The following is a 16,052-nucleotide window of genomic DNA, read 5'->3' on the forward strand; positions in this document are numbered from 1 at the left end:
AGCTAGAAGAGATTCCTTTTGCTGACTTATCCCTTGGGATATTTGGGTGTGGCTTGTTTTCTTCTCTGAGCGAAACAAAGATATGCAGGAAAATCTTCTTTTACAACTAAAATTCCTTGTTCTTACAAACAAGCTTGAGGAAAAAAAAAGCAGATCTAGCCCAGCTTAATCATTTGCTTATACTAGTGCATATATTGGATTTAATCCAAGTTAACAAAAATAAAGCCGCAGGATAGGTACATGCAGTTGTATATTTAAGCTACTGACTCACATACATTTTAATGGCTGAAAGTATTTAAAAAATATGAAGGCAGAAGAAAAACAGTAAGCAGTGATAAAACATACAAGTTTTCTTATTCTTTATTAGTTTAAAGGAAGCTAGAACCTAATAACAATACGCCACATACGGTTCAGAACCAAACAAAAGCTGCTTAGTTATTTATTTTGCATTTGCATTTTCTAGGAAGTGAGAAAAAAACAGCTCTATTGAGACTCAAGTTTATTTTCAATTAAAATCCCCATAAATTAGGAAATGTCTCATAAAATGAAGAAATTGGAAAAAAATGTTATTCAGAAAAAAACTTTCTTAAGTGTGCTTGTTTCCTGTAGCACCTTGGATTTTGTGATCAGCCTTTTAAAGATATTTTTTAAAAAATTCAACCTCTGTCTTCACGTTTAGGACAGGGCATAACGGTGTCTTTTTCTTCCATGCAAATACGAGGAAAAATTTGTACTTGCTTAGTTTCGAGCATAGAAAGCACTCGCCCCTAATTCTGCCATTTGCTCATGTCCCACATGAATAAAAGGATACAGCTTAGAAACCAGGGCCTTGCTACTATTGTATTTTTTTCTAATTAAAATTCAGAGTATTAAACACAGTTGAGTACATCCATGCATACATGACATACCGTCATCACATACCGGAAGCTCCAATCAAGAGCCCCGAGCAAAGCTGGTTTCATAACATCATTAAGATTCATTGTACACTGTGTTTCAGAAAGGCTTTGTCAAAGCAGATAGTAATGGCCTGTCAGAAATGCACAAACAGAAATTTATATTAAATTGTCCCTTCCCTCCTTTTAAAATATGGGAATCTATTAATAGTTGCATTCCCGGTATAGGGGACGCAAGGCTTCAGTTACAAAAAGGTCCCCAGCTTCCTAATATTGTAAGCTTATTACCAAAATAAGGGTATAAAAAGTTAAGTGAAAAATATTTGAGTAACTAGGTGGGGGTATTCCTGGGAATAGTAATCAAATATAATGACTGTATCAAAACAAAAGAAGGCGGAGCTCAGGAGTGCGAAGGTAGATAGCATTGCTGAGTCACAAGGCGGAGTGTTTAATTTGGAACAAGTCAAATAAAAGCACTGCTTTCTTTCCCTTAAGAACCTTTGATACTCTTTATATTAACCTCAGAAAAGAAAGCTCTCTCATTTGAACATTTTTTTCTTTTATATCCTGCTGAGTGAAGATGCCTGGGGAGACAAACTTGACAGCTGGCTTCCCGAGAACAGGCGTAAGTATGATGTTATCTGGGACATTAGTGGTGAGAATTCTTGTCTTTAGACTCGATATTTTTCTTTACCGTGCTCATTGATGACGCATATGTGCTGAAACAATAAAGGATTTAAACGCATCAGTTTCTTACCAAAATCTGAGACACAGAAAGTGTGATGCAGTCATAACCGAATGCCATCCTGTAATTGGCTATTGATCATTTAAATATAAATGTGTGTATTTATATGTGTGGGTAAAATCCAAAGAGACCCATTGAAATGCTTGACAAAAGGTCCTTTGTGGTTTTAGTTTGGAGCCTTATACTGAATCTGGCTCCCCAGGTCCCTAAAACCCAGAAACGCTGAGGGAGCAGCATGTTTAGCCCTGCTAGAAACTGAAGTCTCCTACTGGTAAGATGACAACTGCTTGGGTGAATGGAGAAATAACAGTGGCAAGCACAACATGGGCTCTTATTCAACCCTTTTTGGGCAACAAGCAAAGGGTTAGGAATATTTTGATTGAAAGCAACAGAAATGGGGCCAGGCTAATGTAAGCAAAAAAGGAGGATTTGGCTGGGCTCAGTGGCCCCTGTCTGTAAACCTAGCACTTTGGGAGACTGAGGTGGGAGCATGATTTGAAGCCAGGAGTTCAAGAACAGCCTGGACAGCATAGCAAGACTCCATCTCTACAAAAAGTAAAAATATTAGGCAGGCATAGTGGTGTGTGCCTGTAGTCCCAGCTACTCAGGAGGCTGAGGCGGGAGGATCTCTTGAGCCTGGGAGTTCAAGGCTGCAGTGAGCTTTAATTGCGTCACTGCACTCTAGTCTAGGTGAGACCCTGGAGCGAGACCCTGTGTCTTTAAAAGGGGGGGAGGGGAAATTTATTGGTGGAATACTGGGGTAGCTCTCAGAATCCAAGGACGAACTGGGCAATGAAGCAACTAGAAGGCAGGAACAAGGGCAGCTCCAGAGGCTTTCACCCATAGTGCTATGGATACTGTCTGGGGCACTGCTGTCCTAGTAGCTGAAATCTGAACACACTCAGTCTCTGTGACTTTTGGTTTAAGTTTCTGATTCCCAGGAGAGAGAGACTGATTGGTCCACTTTGGGTAAGTTGTCTACCTCTAGATCGTGCAGTGTTGGTCAGGGTCACACAGCTGGGGTCCACACTGGGGGTCCACGTCTGTGTGGTGAGATCATTTCCCCCAAAGAGGGAAGAGTTATGAGCTGCATGCCCCTGTAATTGAAACCTGCTAGAGTTCAAGCACTGACACAAATCAGTGTATAGAATATTGGCTATTGTTATGGTTGGTTGAGCACAGTCAATGACTATGGAGAAGAATCAGTGTCAAACCATAGTTCTGCTTTTAGCTTCCTATTTCTTTAGTATGAAATAGAGATAATCATAATTTGCCTCCATCATCCTGATACCTACCCTGCAGAATAGTAGTGGGAGTTAATTGGGAGTATGGATGCAATGTGCTCACCATACTCCTGACATAGAAGATAATCAATAGAAGACATCACTAACACGTATTCAATACATTTCTAAATTGTTAAGTTCTTATAAAAAGGGGGGTTAGGAATTTGCATGCAAGACTTACATTCAGATCTCTGAAGTATTCATTGTAATCTAAGGCATATCCCACCACAAATAAGTTTGGAATCTCAAATCCAGCATCTTAGCAGAGAGAGAAAGAGGAAAAAAAAAAAGGAACAAAATTTAGATTATATAAATGCAAGTCGCCATATGCTGCTGTCGGCACTCAAACTCGAGGACCTTTCATTGAGGCAGGAGGGAGTGAGAAACGGTGAGCAATGCACAGGATAAGCCCAAGAGGGACCTGGACCAGAAGGACTACTCGGGAGGAAGGAGGCAAGGCAAACAAGCCAACCTACAATGAAGAATGACTGATCTAGCATGCAGAGTTGAGAAATGGCTCAGGAAGCCCGGTGCGTAACAAGAAATATGCATAATTGAGTCACGTGGCCCTGGTGTTCTAAAGCAAGCAATATGCAGTGATACGATGCCAAAGGAAACATTCTCAATAACACAAAGGAAAGTTCAAGCAGAAGGCGTTACGATGCTGCATTATGTGAACAGGTGTGTGGGCCACAGCAACTGGAAAGCAATTCTCCCGCTGTACTCAGTGTCTCGGCTGTTTAAAGGGCTGGAAAGCAAAAGCCAGGACACAAGATGAAAGGCAACAGGATTGTTCAACTTGAGGAAGAGAATGTGGAGGTTGCGTTAATGCTGGTCTTTGGGTTTGTGATGCAGAGGATATTAATGAGCTCTCTATTGAGGGCAGAATGAGAGGAAGTGGATTTAAGCACAGTGCAAGGTACTTATGATAAGCAAAAGAATAATTCATTGAAAAGATGATGATTTTTTATCAGAAAGGATTCTTTTTTTTTTTTTTGCCTGAGATCGAGTCTCGCTGTGTCACCTAGGCTGGAGTGCAGTGGTACGATCTTGGCTTACTGCAACCTCCACCTCCAGGGTTCACGCAATTCTCCTGGGTTCATTTTCCCGAGTAGCTGGGAAGACAGATGTGCGCCACTATGCCTGGCTAATTTTTGTAGTTTTAATAGAGATGGGGTTTCACCATGTTAGCCAGGCTGGTCTCGAACTCCTGACCTCAAGTGATCCATCCGCCTCAGTCTCCTAAAGTGCTGGGATTACAGGCATGGGCCATTGAACCTGGCTATTTTTTGAGAAAGGGTCTCACTTTGTCGTCCAGGAAGAGGTGCAGTGGTGTGATCACGGCTCACTGCAGCCTCTACCTCCACAGGCTCAGGTGATCCTCTCACCTCAGCCTCCTGAGTAGCTGGGACTACAGGCATGCACAACTACGCCTGGCTGATACTTATTGGAGAGAATTCTTAAGGAACAGACAATAGCTCTCCTTCTTCAGAGGTCTTGAAACAGAATAAAGGTGCACGGTCCAATGATTTTCAATTTTTTTTCAGTGTTTTGGAAACTTACAAGTTTGTTTATTACAGTAATATAGGTGAGAGATTTATTTGCTTACTTTTAATGAAACTGTACTTGGGTATAGCCAGTGGGCTTATGGCCCAGGCAAAGTTGTTTCCACAGTGACTGTGACCAACGATGCTTTCACAAAACTGGTTCCTGCTCACAGACAGGACTGGAGGTACTTATTTTCTAGGGGGTTACATTATGGAGTCCCTTGCTAGGAAAATAAGTACTGGAGGTGAGGGGCTTATTTACTAGGGGGGTGCATTATGCAGTCCCTTGCTAGGAAGCCTGCTTGATTCCTCCAAACTGCAGAGTTTCTTGAAAAAAAGAATCAGAGAGGAGAAGTGAGAGCAGAAGAGGTCAGCAGTTACACTGAGCATAAAAGAATCAATCAGGAGAAAGGAACACAAAGTACAAAGCCTCATAAATCCAGAGAGAAAGAAGGAACAGAGATTCTGAGCTAGCTAAAAGAATATGAAGGTGGGCGTGCGCCTGCAGTCCCAGCTATTCAGGAGGCTGAGGCAGGAAGATCACTTGAGGCCAGGAGTTCGAGACCAGCCTAGGCAACAAAGTGAGATCCCATCTCAAAAAGAAAAAAAAGGTGGGGTGCAGTGGCTCACGCCTGTAATCCCAGCACTTTGGGAGGCTTAGGTGGGTGGATCACCTGAGATCAGGAGTCCAAGACTGGCCTGGCCAACATGGTGAAACCCCGTCTCTACTAAAAATACAAAAATTAGCCAGGTGTGGTGGCATGTGCCTGTAGTCCCAGTTACTTGGGAGGCTGAGGCAGGAGAATCACTTGAACCTGGGAGGCAGAGGTTGCAGTGAGCCGAGATCGCGCCACTGCACTGGGTGACAGAGTCAGATTCTGTCTCAAAATAATAATAATAATAATAATAATAATAATAATAAGAGCAAATCCCAAGAAACCCTGTTTGTAACCAGTGCTGTAATAATGACTTGACAGGGAGCAATGCAATCCTTCCATCAGGCAGGGCAACTCACACTGAGAAAATGAGAGCCCAAAGCCTATTTAGAAGGCCAAACCTTGAGATGTCATAGAATAAAAGGATGATGGTTCAGCAGGACAGTCATGAATCAGAGTGACCTATCCTTAACTGGTAAATGAGGGCAGCTCCTACACTTACATTTGCCATAGCAGATGTTACTTGCAGATGTAGTGGAAGAGTCAGGGCACTGACTGAAACCAGATTGCCTGGGCTTAATACTGGTCTGACACTCACAGCTACATGACTTTGGCAAGCTATTTAAGCTTGCTGTGCTTGATTTCCTCATCTGTAAAATGGGTATAATAACAACTCCTACCTTTAGAGAGCTATTGTGAGGATGAAAGGAGCTAATCTCTGTATAGCTCTTAGAACAGTGCGTGGCACATCACAACCTCTTCCTAGTGTTAGCTGCTATTATTTTATTGCTGTTATTATAAGTGATATAAGAAATTTGTCATTAATCGGATATGTTTGAAGTGAATGTTTTTCAACTTCAGTTAAAATCTTATCTATACAGTGAGTATCCTGTACTATTTTGTTAGACAATTTCTGCTAAGTAACCTCAAGCAACCTTCACTACATCCAGATTATACCTTTGATACTAGTAATAGATGGGAACATGCAACTGGGTCTCTCTGCCCAGAACTGACATGGTCTAGAGTTAACACATCCAGCACAGGAATGAAACTTGTTTTTAGAATGTAGAGTCACTGGCTAAATGTCGCTGGCATGTCACCCATCCATACTGTGCTTGTCTTTCGCTAATGTTTGTTCAGCTTGCTGAAGAGAACTGTAGCCAAATTATCCCAGGGACTTTGGAGCAAATGTAAGTTATAAAAATCAAGCTGAAGGCTGCCTATGCAAGTGAAAAAAATTCGCCTCTAGTGTTAGAATAATAAATAATCAGGCTGCATGTTTATCCTTCCTGGAGTTAGAACTAGGCTTATTGTTAGGAGAAGCGAGGAGTGTACTCAACGAGGAAGCCCTACAGAACACACATCTGAGGTCACACGTGCAGATGGTATCTAGAGATACCTGCTCTGCTAATTCTCTGTGTTTCAGAGCTTTGGTTTGGAGGTGATGGGGAGCTGTCTTAGATTTCCCCGTCTGTGCATTACTATTCAGGCTTGCTAAAGGTCACCATTGTGCATTGTCTGGTAATAGTTCCGGATGATGGCATGAGACTCCCTTTAAACCTCCATAGCACCTCTCCTTGTCTGACTGGTGAGAACAGAGGCCAAGGCAGGGATCCTAAGTGTCTGAGTTAGTCCGGTGGGATCAGGTCTTCCTCTACTCCCTGAAACTTTTCAGCTGACTTCTCTGTAGTTAAGGTGCTGTGTGAAACATACAAATAAAAATACCCAATGCACGGAATAGAGTTCCTGTGAAAGACGCAAATTACAACATTGAAGACCCTCATTTTAAAGGGTTCTGTTTTCCCTATCAAGGTGGGGGAGACCATGAGGAATCTGTGGGACTATCAGCCCTACACAGTTTCAACTCCACTTGCAGTGCTGTCAAATAGGAAATCAAAGATTCTTAAACATAAAATGAAACACCACAAGCACAAAACAAACAAAAAACTAAAAATCACTTACAGTCAGGTCTAAAGCCGTCACTTCTGGGTGTTCTCTTCACCAACAAACTACCATTAAAAAAAGACATGCTTTAGTGAACCCAATCAAATCTCTATGAATTGTAAATAGAATCAAGCATCATTAAAAGATGTAGTTGAAATACATATTTTGCTACTATGGCACTATATAGACGGTTCTGGATAAAAAGAAGAGAGCAGGTCAGGCACAGTGCCTACATCTGTAATCCCAGTGCTTTGGGAGTACAAGGTGGGAGGATCACTTGAGCCCAGAGGTTCAAGACCAACCTGGGCAACATAGCGAGACCCCTGTCTCTACAAAAAAATAAAAAATTTAGCTGGGTGTGGTGGCACCTGCTTGTAGTCCCAGCTACTTGGGAGGCTGAGGTGGGAGGATTGTTTTAGCCCAGGAGTTGAAGGCTGCAGTGAGCCATGACTGCACTACTGCACTCCAGCCTAGGTGACAGAGTGAGACCCTGTCCCAAAAAATAGATAAAATATAAAAAACTTTTAAAAAAGGTAGCTGTCAGTCAGGCATGGTAGCTCATGCTTATAATTCCAGCACTTTAGGAGGCCAAGAAGGGCAGATCACTTGAGCTCATAAGTTTGAGACCAGCCTGGCCAACATGGTGAAACCGCATCTTTACTAAAAATACAAAAATTAGCTGGGCATGGTGGTATGCATCCGTAGTCTCAGCTTCATGGGAGTCTGAGGCAAGAGAATCACTTGAACCCAGGAGGTTGAGGTTGCAGTAAGCTGAGACTGCACCACTGCACTCCAGTCTGGGTGACAGAGCAAGACTCCATCTCAAACAAAAAAACAAACAAACAAAAAATAGGGGGTAGCTGTACCTAGCTACTCAGGAGGTTGAGGTGGGAGGATCACTTGAGCCCAGAAGTTTGAGGCTGCAGTGTGTTATGATCACACTACTGTGATCATAGAGCAAGACCCTGTCTCTTGCTCTAAAAAAGGTCTGGGTGCAGTGGCTCATGCCTGTAATCCTAGCACTTGGGGCGGCTGAGGCAGGCAGATCACTTGAGGTCAGGAGTTCAGACCATCCTGGCCAACATGGTGAAACCCTAGCTCATCTCTGCTAAAAATACAAAACATTAGCTAGGCACGGTGGCGGGCGCCTGTAGTCCCAGCTACTTGGGAAGCTGAGGCATGAGAATTGTTCGAACTCAGAGGGCAGAGGTTGCAGTGAGCTGAGATTGTGCCACTGCACTTCAGCCTGGGCGACAGAGAAAGGCTGTGTCTCAACACAAACAAACAAAAAAATGAAGGGAGAAGAGCAATTGCACGGGGGCTCATCCAGCTGCTCCTGGAAACAGCTAATGGAGGCTCAGTAAAGAGGAACTCAGAAACATGGCGAAGCACGTCTTCTTCCCTTTCTTCTCTCAGGCTAGCAGTCAAGGGCTGCTTTTCAGTGTGGTCAAACTGTAATACCCCAGGGGAAAAGGTCACTAGATTGGAATATATTATACTGTTTGGAAAGAGCATCCTGTGTTAGCATACCTTTTGGGCTTGCTTGGAAAACCAGAAATCACCATGCTATGAATGTCCAACTCACCTGGCTACCTTAACCATGTTGGGCTTGTATTTCTCTATATTGCTGAGTAGTGCTTTCATGGTCCTCCCAGTTCCGACGACATCCTTTGCAGAAAGGACAGATAAATTCAACAAAGTGCATCTGAGCAGCACAACAGACTTTTCATCCAGGGCGATACTCCTGATTAATAATGCATCGTAATTAAAAATGCCATCCAATTTGGAGCCAAAGGAGGAGGAGGAGTGGGTTATGTTTTATCTAGACAGGCACTTCCTTCTGGAAGCTGAGTTTTGGGGAATCTACCGGAGACTCTTTCCTCCTTGAATCCTTTAGCTGTGTTGAAGGGCCAAATTTAGCCTTTGGACAGCATGTGGGACTCCTCATTGAGTACATTTGGACTCGCGTATGCACATTCAAGGACTAAATTTGGCCCTGAGGTTATGTAACACAATACAAGGCACATGAATTTTCATGGATATGTACATCTGAATACACTGAATGGATAAATGCCTCCCCCTCATCCTCCCCCACTCAATAGGGCATTCTATGGCTGGGAAGTGAGAGGTGTCTGGACAGCAGCTGGTGACAGCCTGTGAATTCTGAGGGTCCACGGCTGCAGTGAGCTCGGGCTCATCTCCGCTGATGAGCTGCTGCACAATTAGAGGAGAATGGGCAGCCGCGATTTATTGTCCTAAGGACAGGAATCAGCTGTCACGAGCTGATTATCAAAACAACAGGTCTGAATGTAACCAGGCTTGGGCAATTCATTTGGTGAGAGGGTCTGCTCCATGGGTTATACTGAGCAAGAACTCCAGATACACATGGCGCACACAGGCAATTGTGTAGCAAAAGGTTGAAAATAGCTCCCCTGAATTTTTTGCTGTTTGATGAGACGAGCATGCTCCTGAAGGAAACGTGGCCATTTGCTGTATTAGTCCACTACTGCCATAGGGATCCCACGTTCTCTTTTTTAACAGAAAAACAAACGTAAAACAAAACAAAACAAAACCAAAAAAACCCAAAACCATAGCTTTCCCCATAGCTCACCATTTTTAATTGATTGTGTTTATGATTTTGATGCTGAAAGTATTTGAGAATTCTCAAAATCGTCAGAGGTCCTTAGCAAAAACACTGAATTCAGGGCAAACAGAGTTCTAACCTTGGTTTCATTGTGAAATGAATTTGGTTCGGTGAGCTAGTTTCCTCTTCTTTAAACTTGTCTGATTCACAAAGAACCATAAGAATCAACACAGAGATACGTGGAACTGGATACACAAAAAGGACAAAGTCGTCCACAAATATTGTTGCCAAGCTCTTATTCTACATTATTTGAAATCAGGGATGCTATTTGGCCCGTATTCATTAAATTTGGAGAGCATGCACCCAGTGGGAGCTCAAGAAATCCTTGGTCAATTTGATAACAAGGTGTGCAGTTTAAAACTCACCATTAGAGTCTTTCAACCTCCAAGTATGGAAAGGAAATGCCAGCTTACCTCAACAATGAGAACATTCTGAAATAAACAAAACCCGTATTTTAGAATGCGATGCCAATCTGACTCACAGGATACATACACATTTTTTTGCTTATAGTTAGAATTTCACAATTTGCTCAGACAGTCCTTCCCCATCCATCTAATTCAAAGGACTAGAGGTGATCTAGGTTTTCCAGATTCATTTTAACAGGTCCTCCGGCATTAGTTGGTGATGCAATGTTAGTATCTATATTTAGGTTAGAAACAAGCTTATGTTAGACCTGTCTGACGAGCTCTCCATAAAGTCATCCCTTCTCAGTAATTCTGCCAAGGGCCTCCCACCCCCACCTGGGAGGCAAAGCCTGTTAAGAGTTTCCCAGGAAAACAATGCAACATGAACCGCATCACTAACGGAGATTGTGCTTGGTAAATGCATCATGGGTTCAGCTGTGACAGCCTTCCTCTTGCACGACCACCAAAATCCCTGGGGACTCAGGATTTCCTCTTGGATTGCCAACCTAGATGAAGACAGTAGGCTAGAGAAAGGACTGGGAGGTGCCTGGTGTGTATTTTTAGTGAGATGGTTAGATTCCTTGCAACAAGGTCTCAAGGCATTCCTCTACCTCTTCCCTAAGCACACTGTGATATGGTTTGGATTTGTGTCCCTGCCCAAATATGCTGAAACGTAATCCTCAGCGCTAGAGGCGGGGCCTGGTGGGAGGTGACTGGATCAGGGGGGTGGGTCTCATGAATGGTTTAGCATCACGTCCCTTGGTGGTGGTGTCCTGATAGTGAGTTGCCCTGAAATCTGGTTGTTTAAAGGTGTAGGACACCTCCCCCTCTTTCTCTTGCTCCATGTCTGTCTCCAGACATGTGAAGTGCTGCTCTCCCTTTGCCTCTGCTATAATTTTTTTTTTTTTTTGAAACAGCATCCCACTCTGTCACCCAGGCTGCAGTGCAGTGGTGCGATCTCCGCTCACTGTAACCTCCGCTTCCCGGGTTCAAGCGATTCTCCCACCTCACCTTCCCACATGGCTGGGATTACAGGTGTGCACCACCACGCCTGGCTAATTTTTGTATTTTCAGTAGAGATGGAGTTTTACCATGTTGGCCAGGCTGGTCACAAACTTAGGAGCTCAAGTGATCTGCCCTTCTTGGCCTCCCAAAGTGCTGGGATTACAGGCACGAGCCGCCACACCCGGCTGCCTTCTGCCATAATTTTAAGTTTCCTGAAGCCTCCCCAGAAGCAGAACAGATGCCAGCGTCATGCTTCCTATACAGCCTGTGGAACTGAGAGCCACCTACACCTTTTCTCTTGATAAATTACCCAGTCTCAGGTATTTCTTTATATCAGTGTGAGGAAGGACTAATACACGATGATTGTACTACATTTTAATTTCTTGTTTGATATGTCTTCCCCACTATATTCTAATCGCCATGAGGTGGGGATCATGTTTGTCTCGATTCCTACCATATTGCCAGAAACTAGCATAATGCCTGCATATAAGTGCTCAATAATTATTTGTTGAATAAAGCAATAACAACTGATTAAACTTATTACTGAGTTAAAACTGACCGATTAATTGGATTAGGAGTGACATGTCAATGCTGCCCCACCAAATTAAAATATGACTGTGTTAATATGCCATCCCAATTTACTAAATGGTGAGACTATTCTTTCAATGTAATGGTGTTTTTCTTTCTTTAGATGACTTTACATTTATCTCTATGATTTATACAATACTTTAAGAATCATGACCCGGCACAGTGGCTCACGCCTGTAATCCCAGCACTTTGGGAGGCCGAGGTGGGTGGATCACCTGAGGTCAGGAGTTCGAGACCAGCCTGGCCAACTTGGTGAAACCCCGTCTCTACTAAAATATACAAAAATTAGCTGGGTGTGGTGGTAGGTGCCTGTAATCCTAGCTACTCAGGAGGCTGAGGCGGGAGAATCACTTGAACCTGGGAGGTGGAGGTTGCAGTGAACCAAGATTGCGCCACTGCACTCCAGCCTGGGTGACAGGTAAGACTCCATCTCAAAAGAAAAAAAAAATCAGATCAAATACTACACATTAGATAACTTACTTATGTTTAATGCAAGATTTAATTAATAAAAATGTTAACCACCCACCCACCAAACCAGCCAACCAACAACTCTGTTAACTTTGCACCATATGTCAAATGCATTCTTATGTGAAAATATCTTCTTGGAAGTGTTTTTCTGTCAGGTATGACATTTTTATTCATTAAATCCATTGAAAATCTTAATTTTATCATGGAAATACATAAGATTATTTTGTCTATTTTTGAAGCAAGGCACCATTCTTTCAATATATTTTAGTATATTGAAACCCCTTCTGTAACAAAAACTACAAGAGTCATGCTGCCAGGGGAGTCCCCTTGGTATTTTGAACACAAGTTGCTATAATCTTAATGGCCAATTTGCAGTAGTTGCTTGAGATGTGCATTTTTAGTTTGATTGAGGCTTACCAATCAGACCTATAAACCAACCAGAATACTTGGAGAATGTTGTGATTCATTTAATTTTCTGGCTCACAATCTCTTTTTGTTTCAACTTTATAAAGAAAAACCTTTCTAAAATGTGTTAGTCTGCATTCCTGCCTAATTAAGTAGAGTGCACGTATTGAATGTAATTAAACATTTTTTTGATAGTACAGAACCTTGCAATACAATAGAGTCATCTTTGAAAAGATTTGCTTCAATTCTAAGATATAGTGGTAGGTGGGAAGTAGGATTTGGATGAATAATGATATTGAGAGACACTGTCACAATTATTCAAATACATTTTCAAATCAATGTAATGCATACACATGTTTAAAATAGTTTGAGGCCAGGCGCTGTGGCTCACACCTGTAATCCCGGCACTCTGGGAGGCCAAGGCAGGCAAATCATCTGAGGTCAGGAGTTTGAGACCAGCCTGACCAGTATCTTGAAACCCCTTCTGTACCAAAAAATATAAAAATTAGCTGGGCATGGTGGCGCATGCCTGTAGTCCTAGCCACTTGGGAAGCTGAGGCAGGAGAATTGCCTGAACCTGGGAGGTAAAGGTTGCGGTGAGCTGAGATGGCACCACTGCACTCCAGCCTGGGCAACAGAGTAAGACTCCATCTCAAAAAAAAAAAAAAAAAAAAAATCAAGTAGATTGAAAGGTTTTTAAAAGAAAAACATCCCTCTATCATTTCACCTCTGTTCACTTCCAATTTTGTTTCCCAGAGACAGTCACTTTTAACTCTTTTAGCTGTTTTTCTGATTGTTACTTTTTTATTTCTAAAAAATAGATTTTGTCACGTTTCATATAGCTATTTCTGTACTTAAAAACATATTTAAATCATTTATTGACTTTCAGGTTGCTTGTTTCTTAAAAAGGGTTTAAGTATAAATGCATATTTTTAAATTTTCTTTTTCTTTTTTAGAGACAGGATCTCGATCACAGCTCCCTGTAACCTTGAACTCCCAGCCTCAAGTGATCCTCCCTTCTCAGCCTCCCAGAGTGCTAGGATTACAGGTGTGAGCCACTGTGTCCAGCCGTGTAGTCGTTCTTATCATAGAAAGTACATATATTTCCTTATGTATAAATATATACCTGTCAAAGAAAGTTTCTACTTTCTATAATATATAAATATAAAACATTATAGAATGCTTGAAAACCAGAAAAGTCTAAAGACTTCCTGAATTTTTGACACATGCTTAACTGTTTAAAGTATTTAAAAATATTTCTGTGCTTTAAAATAGATGAAAGCTATTATAGCATTCTTTATTATGTATAGCCAAAATATTATAACATCCAACAAAAATGATGGTAATTTGTTAACATCATATAAAGCCTACTATATATTCAAATTTCACCAGTTTTCCTAAAAATGGCCTTTGTAGCTGGTTTGTCCAACCTATACCATGGATTGGATCTTTCTCTTTTAATTTAGAACAGTCTCTTTTGCTGTATAGGCATACCTTGTTTTTTACACTTCTCTTTTTTTTTTTTGGTAATAAAGTCTTACTCTATTGCCCAGGCTGGAGTGCAATGGCACGATCTTGGCTCACTGCAACCTCTGCCTCCTGGGTTCAAGCGATTCTATTGCCTCAGCCTCCCGAGTAGCTGGGATTATAGGCATCCGCCTCCATGCCCTGGTATTTTTTTTGTGTTTTTAGTAGAGAAGGGGTTTCACCCTGTTGGCCAGGCTGGTCTTGAACTCCTGACCTCAGGTGATCCACCCGCTTGGCCTCCCAAAGTGCTGGGATTACAGGCGTGAGTCACCGTGCCCCACCTAGACTGACTCTTTTTAGGGACTAATGCAGTTGGTGACTTTAAGTTGAAGCCAATGCTCAATTACCATTCCAAAAATGCTAGGGTGCTTAAGAATAATGTGAAATTGACTTTGCCTGTGTTCTATAAATGGAGCAGCAAAGCCTGTTTATACAGGCACATCTGCTTACAGCATGGTTTATTGAAATGAATATTTTATGGCCACTCTTGAGACCTACTGTGCAGAAAACAAGATTCCTTTCAAAATACTATGCTCATTCACAATCTACCTGGTCACCCAAGAGCTCTGATGAAGATGTTTACAAGGAGATTATTTTCATGCCTGCTAACACAACATCCATTTTGCAGCCCATAGAGTCATTTAGACTTTCAAGTCTTATTATTTAAGAAATAGATTTTGTAAGGTGATAGCTGCCCATAGATAGTGATTCCTCTGATGGATCTGGGTAAAGTAAATTGAAAACCTGAAGATCCACCATTCTAGATGCTATTCAGAGCATTCATCAACCATGAGTGGAGATCAAAATATCAACATGAATAGGGGTTTGGAAGAAGTTGATTCCAACCCTCATGCCTGACTTTGAGGGGCTGAAGGTTTCAGTGGAGAGGCCGAGGGTGGTGGCTGCTGCAGGTAATCCTAGCACTTTGGGAGGCCGAGGTGGGCGGATTGCTTGAGCTTAGTAGTTTGAGACCAGCTTGGGCAACATGGCAAAACCCTGTCTCTACAAAAACTGAGGTGGGAGGATCACCTGAGCCCAGGGAGGTCGAGGCTGCGGTGAGCCATGTCTATGCCACTGCACACCAGCCTGGGCGGCAGAGCGACAACTTGTCTCAAAACAACAACAACAACAAAAAAGACTTTCATGGAGGAAGTACCTGCGGATGTGGTGGCAATAGCAAGAGAACCTAATTAGAAGTGGAGCCTGAAGATGTGACTGAATTGCTGTAATCTGATGATCAAACTTGAACAGATAAGGAGTTGCTTCTTATGGATGAGCAAAGAAAGTGGTTTCTTGAGATGGAATTTACTCCTGGCGAAGATGCCATGAACATTGTTGAAATGACAACAAAGGGCTTAAAATATTATATAGACTTAGTGATAAAGCAGTAGCACGGCTGGAGAGGATTAACTTCAATTTTGAAAGAAGTTCTACTGTGGGTAAAATGCTATCAAACAGCATCACCATCTGCAGAGAAATCTTTCATGAAAGGAAGAGTCAATCTAAGCAGCAAACTTCATTATTGTCTTGTTTTAAGAAATTGCAACAGCCACCCCAACCTTCTGAAGCACCCACCAGCCTGATGAGTCAGCAGCCATCAACATCGTGGCAAGATCTCTCCTCCAGCAAAAAGATGATGACTCACTGAAGGCTCGGATGATCATTAGCATTTTTTTTAGCAATGAAGTATTTTTTCATTAAGTTATGTGGCTTATTTTTTAGACATAATGTTATTGCACACTTAGTAGACTACCATGCAGTATAAACATAAGTTTTATACGCACTGAAAAAACAAAAAATTTGTGTGGCTCTCTTTGTAGTGGTGGTCTGAAACCAAATCCACAATAACTCTGAGATATGGCTGTGCCTAAGATTAGGTAAAAGAGCTAAGGAGCCAAAATTATTTATCTTTATATAATCAATATATAACATGGAGGCTGGGT

The 16,052-nt window shown here is 42.1% G+C and overlaps 1 protein-coding gene across 3 annotated transcripts in view; it reads right to left on the reverse strand.

The window, feature by feature from the left end:
• Nucleotides 1–335: 335 nt before the first annotated feature.
• Nucleotides 336–16,052, reverse strand: part of PRTFDC1 (phosphoribosyl transferase domain containing 1) — a 108,936-nt gene continuing 93,219 nt past the window's right edge. For 2 of the 3 annotated variants that reach the window (XM_005564805.4, XM_005564804.4), the window contains 5 exons: nucleotides 10,126–10,143; nucleotides 8,654–8,736; nucleotides 7,087–7,133; nucleotides 3,103–3,179; nucleotides 336–1,612 (listed from right to left, as the gene is read on the reverse strand). In XM_005564805.4, coding sequence (XP_005564862.1) covers nucleotides 1,565–1,612; nucleotides 3,103–3,179; nucleotides 7,087–7,133; nucleotides 8,654–8,736; nucleotides 10,126–10,143 — 273 coding nt within the window. In that variant the 3' untranslated portion in view covers nucleotides 336–1,564. The remainder of the gene's footprint in view (nucleotides 1,613–3,102; nucleotides 3,180–7,086; nucleotides 7,134–8,653; nucleotides 8,737–10,125; nucleotides 10,144–16,052) is intronic. The other variant, XR_012417538.1, reaches the window with a different exon arrangement.

The sequence above is a fragment of the Macaca fascicularis genome, chromosome 9 (assembly GCF_037993035.2).
Source record: "Macaca fascicularis isolate 582-1 chromosome 9, T2T-MFA8v1.1".
Classification (NCBI taxonomy): Eukaryota; Metazoa; Chordata; class Mammalia; order Primates; family Cercopithecidae; genus Macaca; species Macaca fascicularis.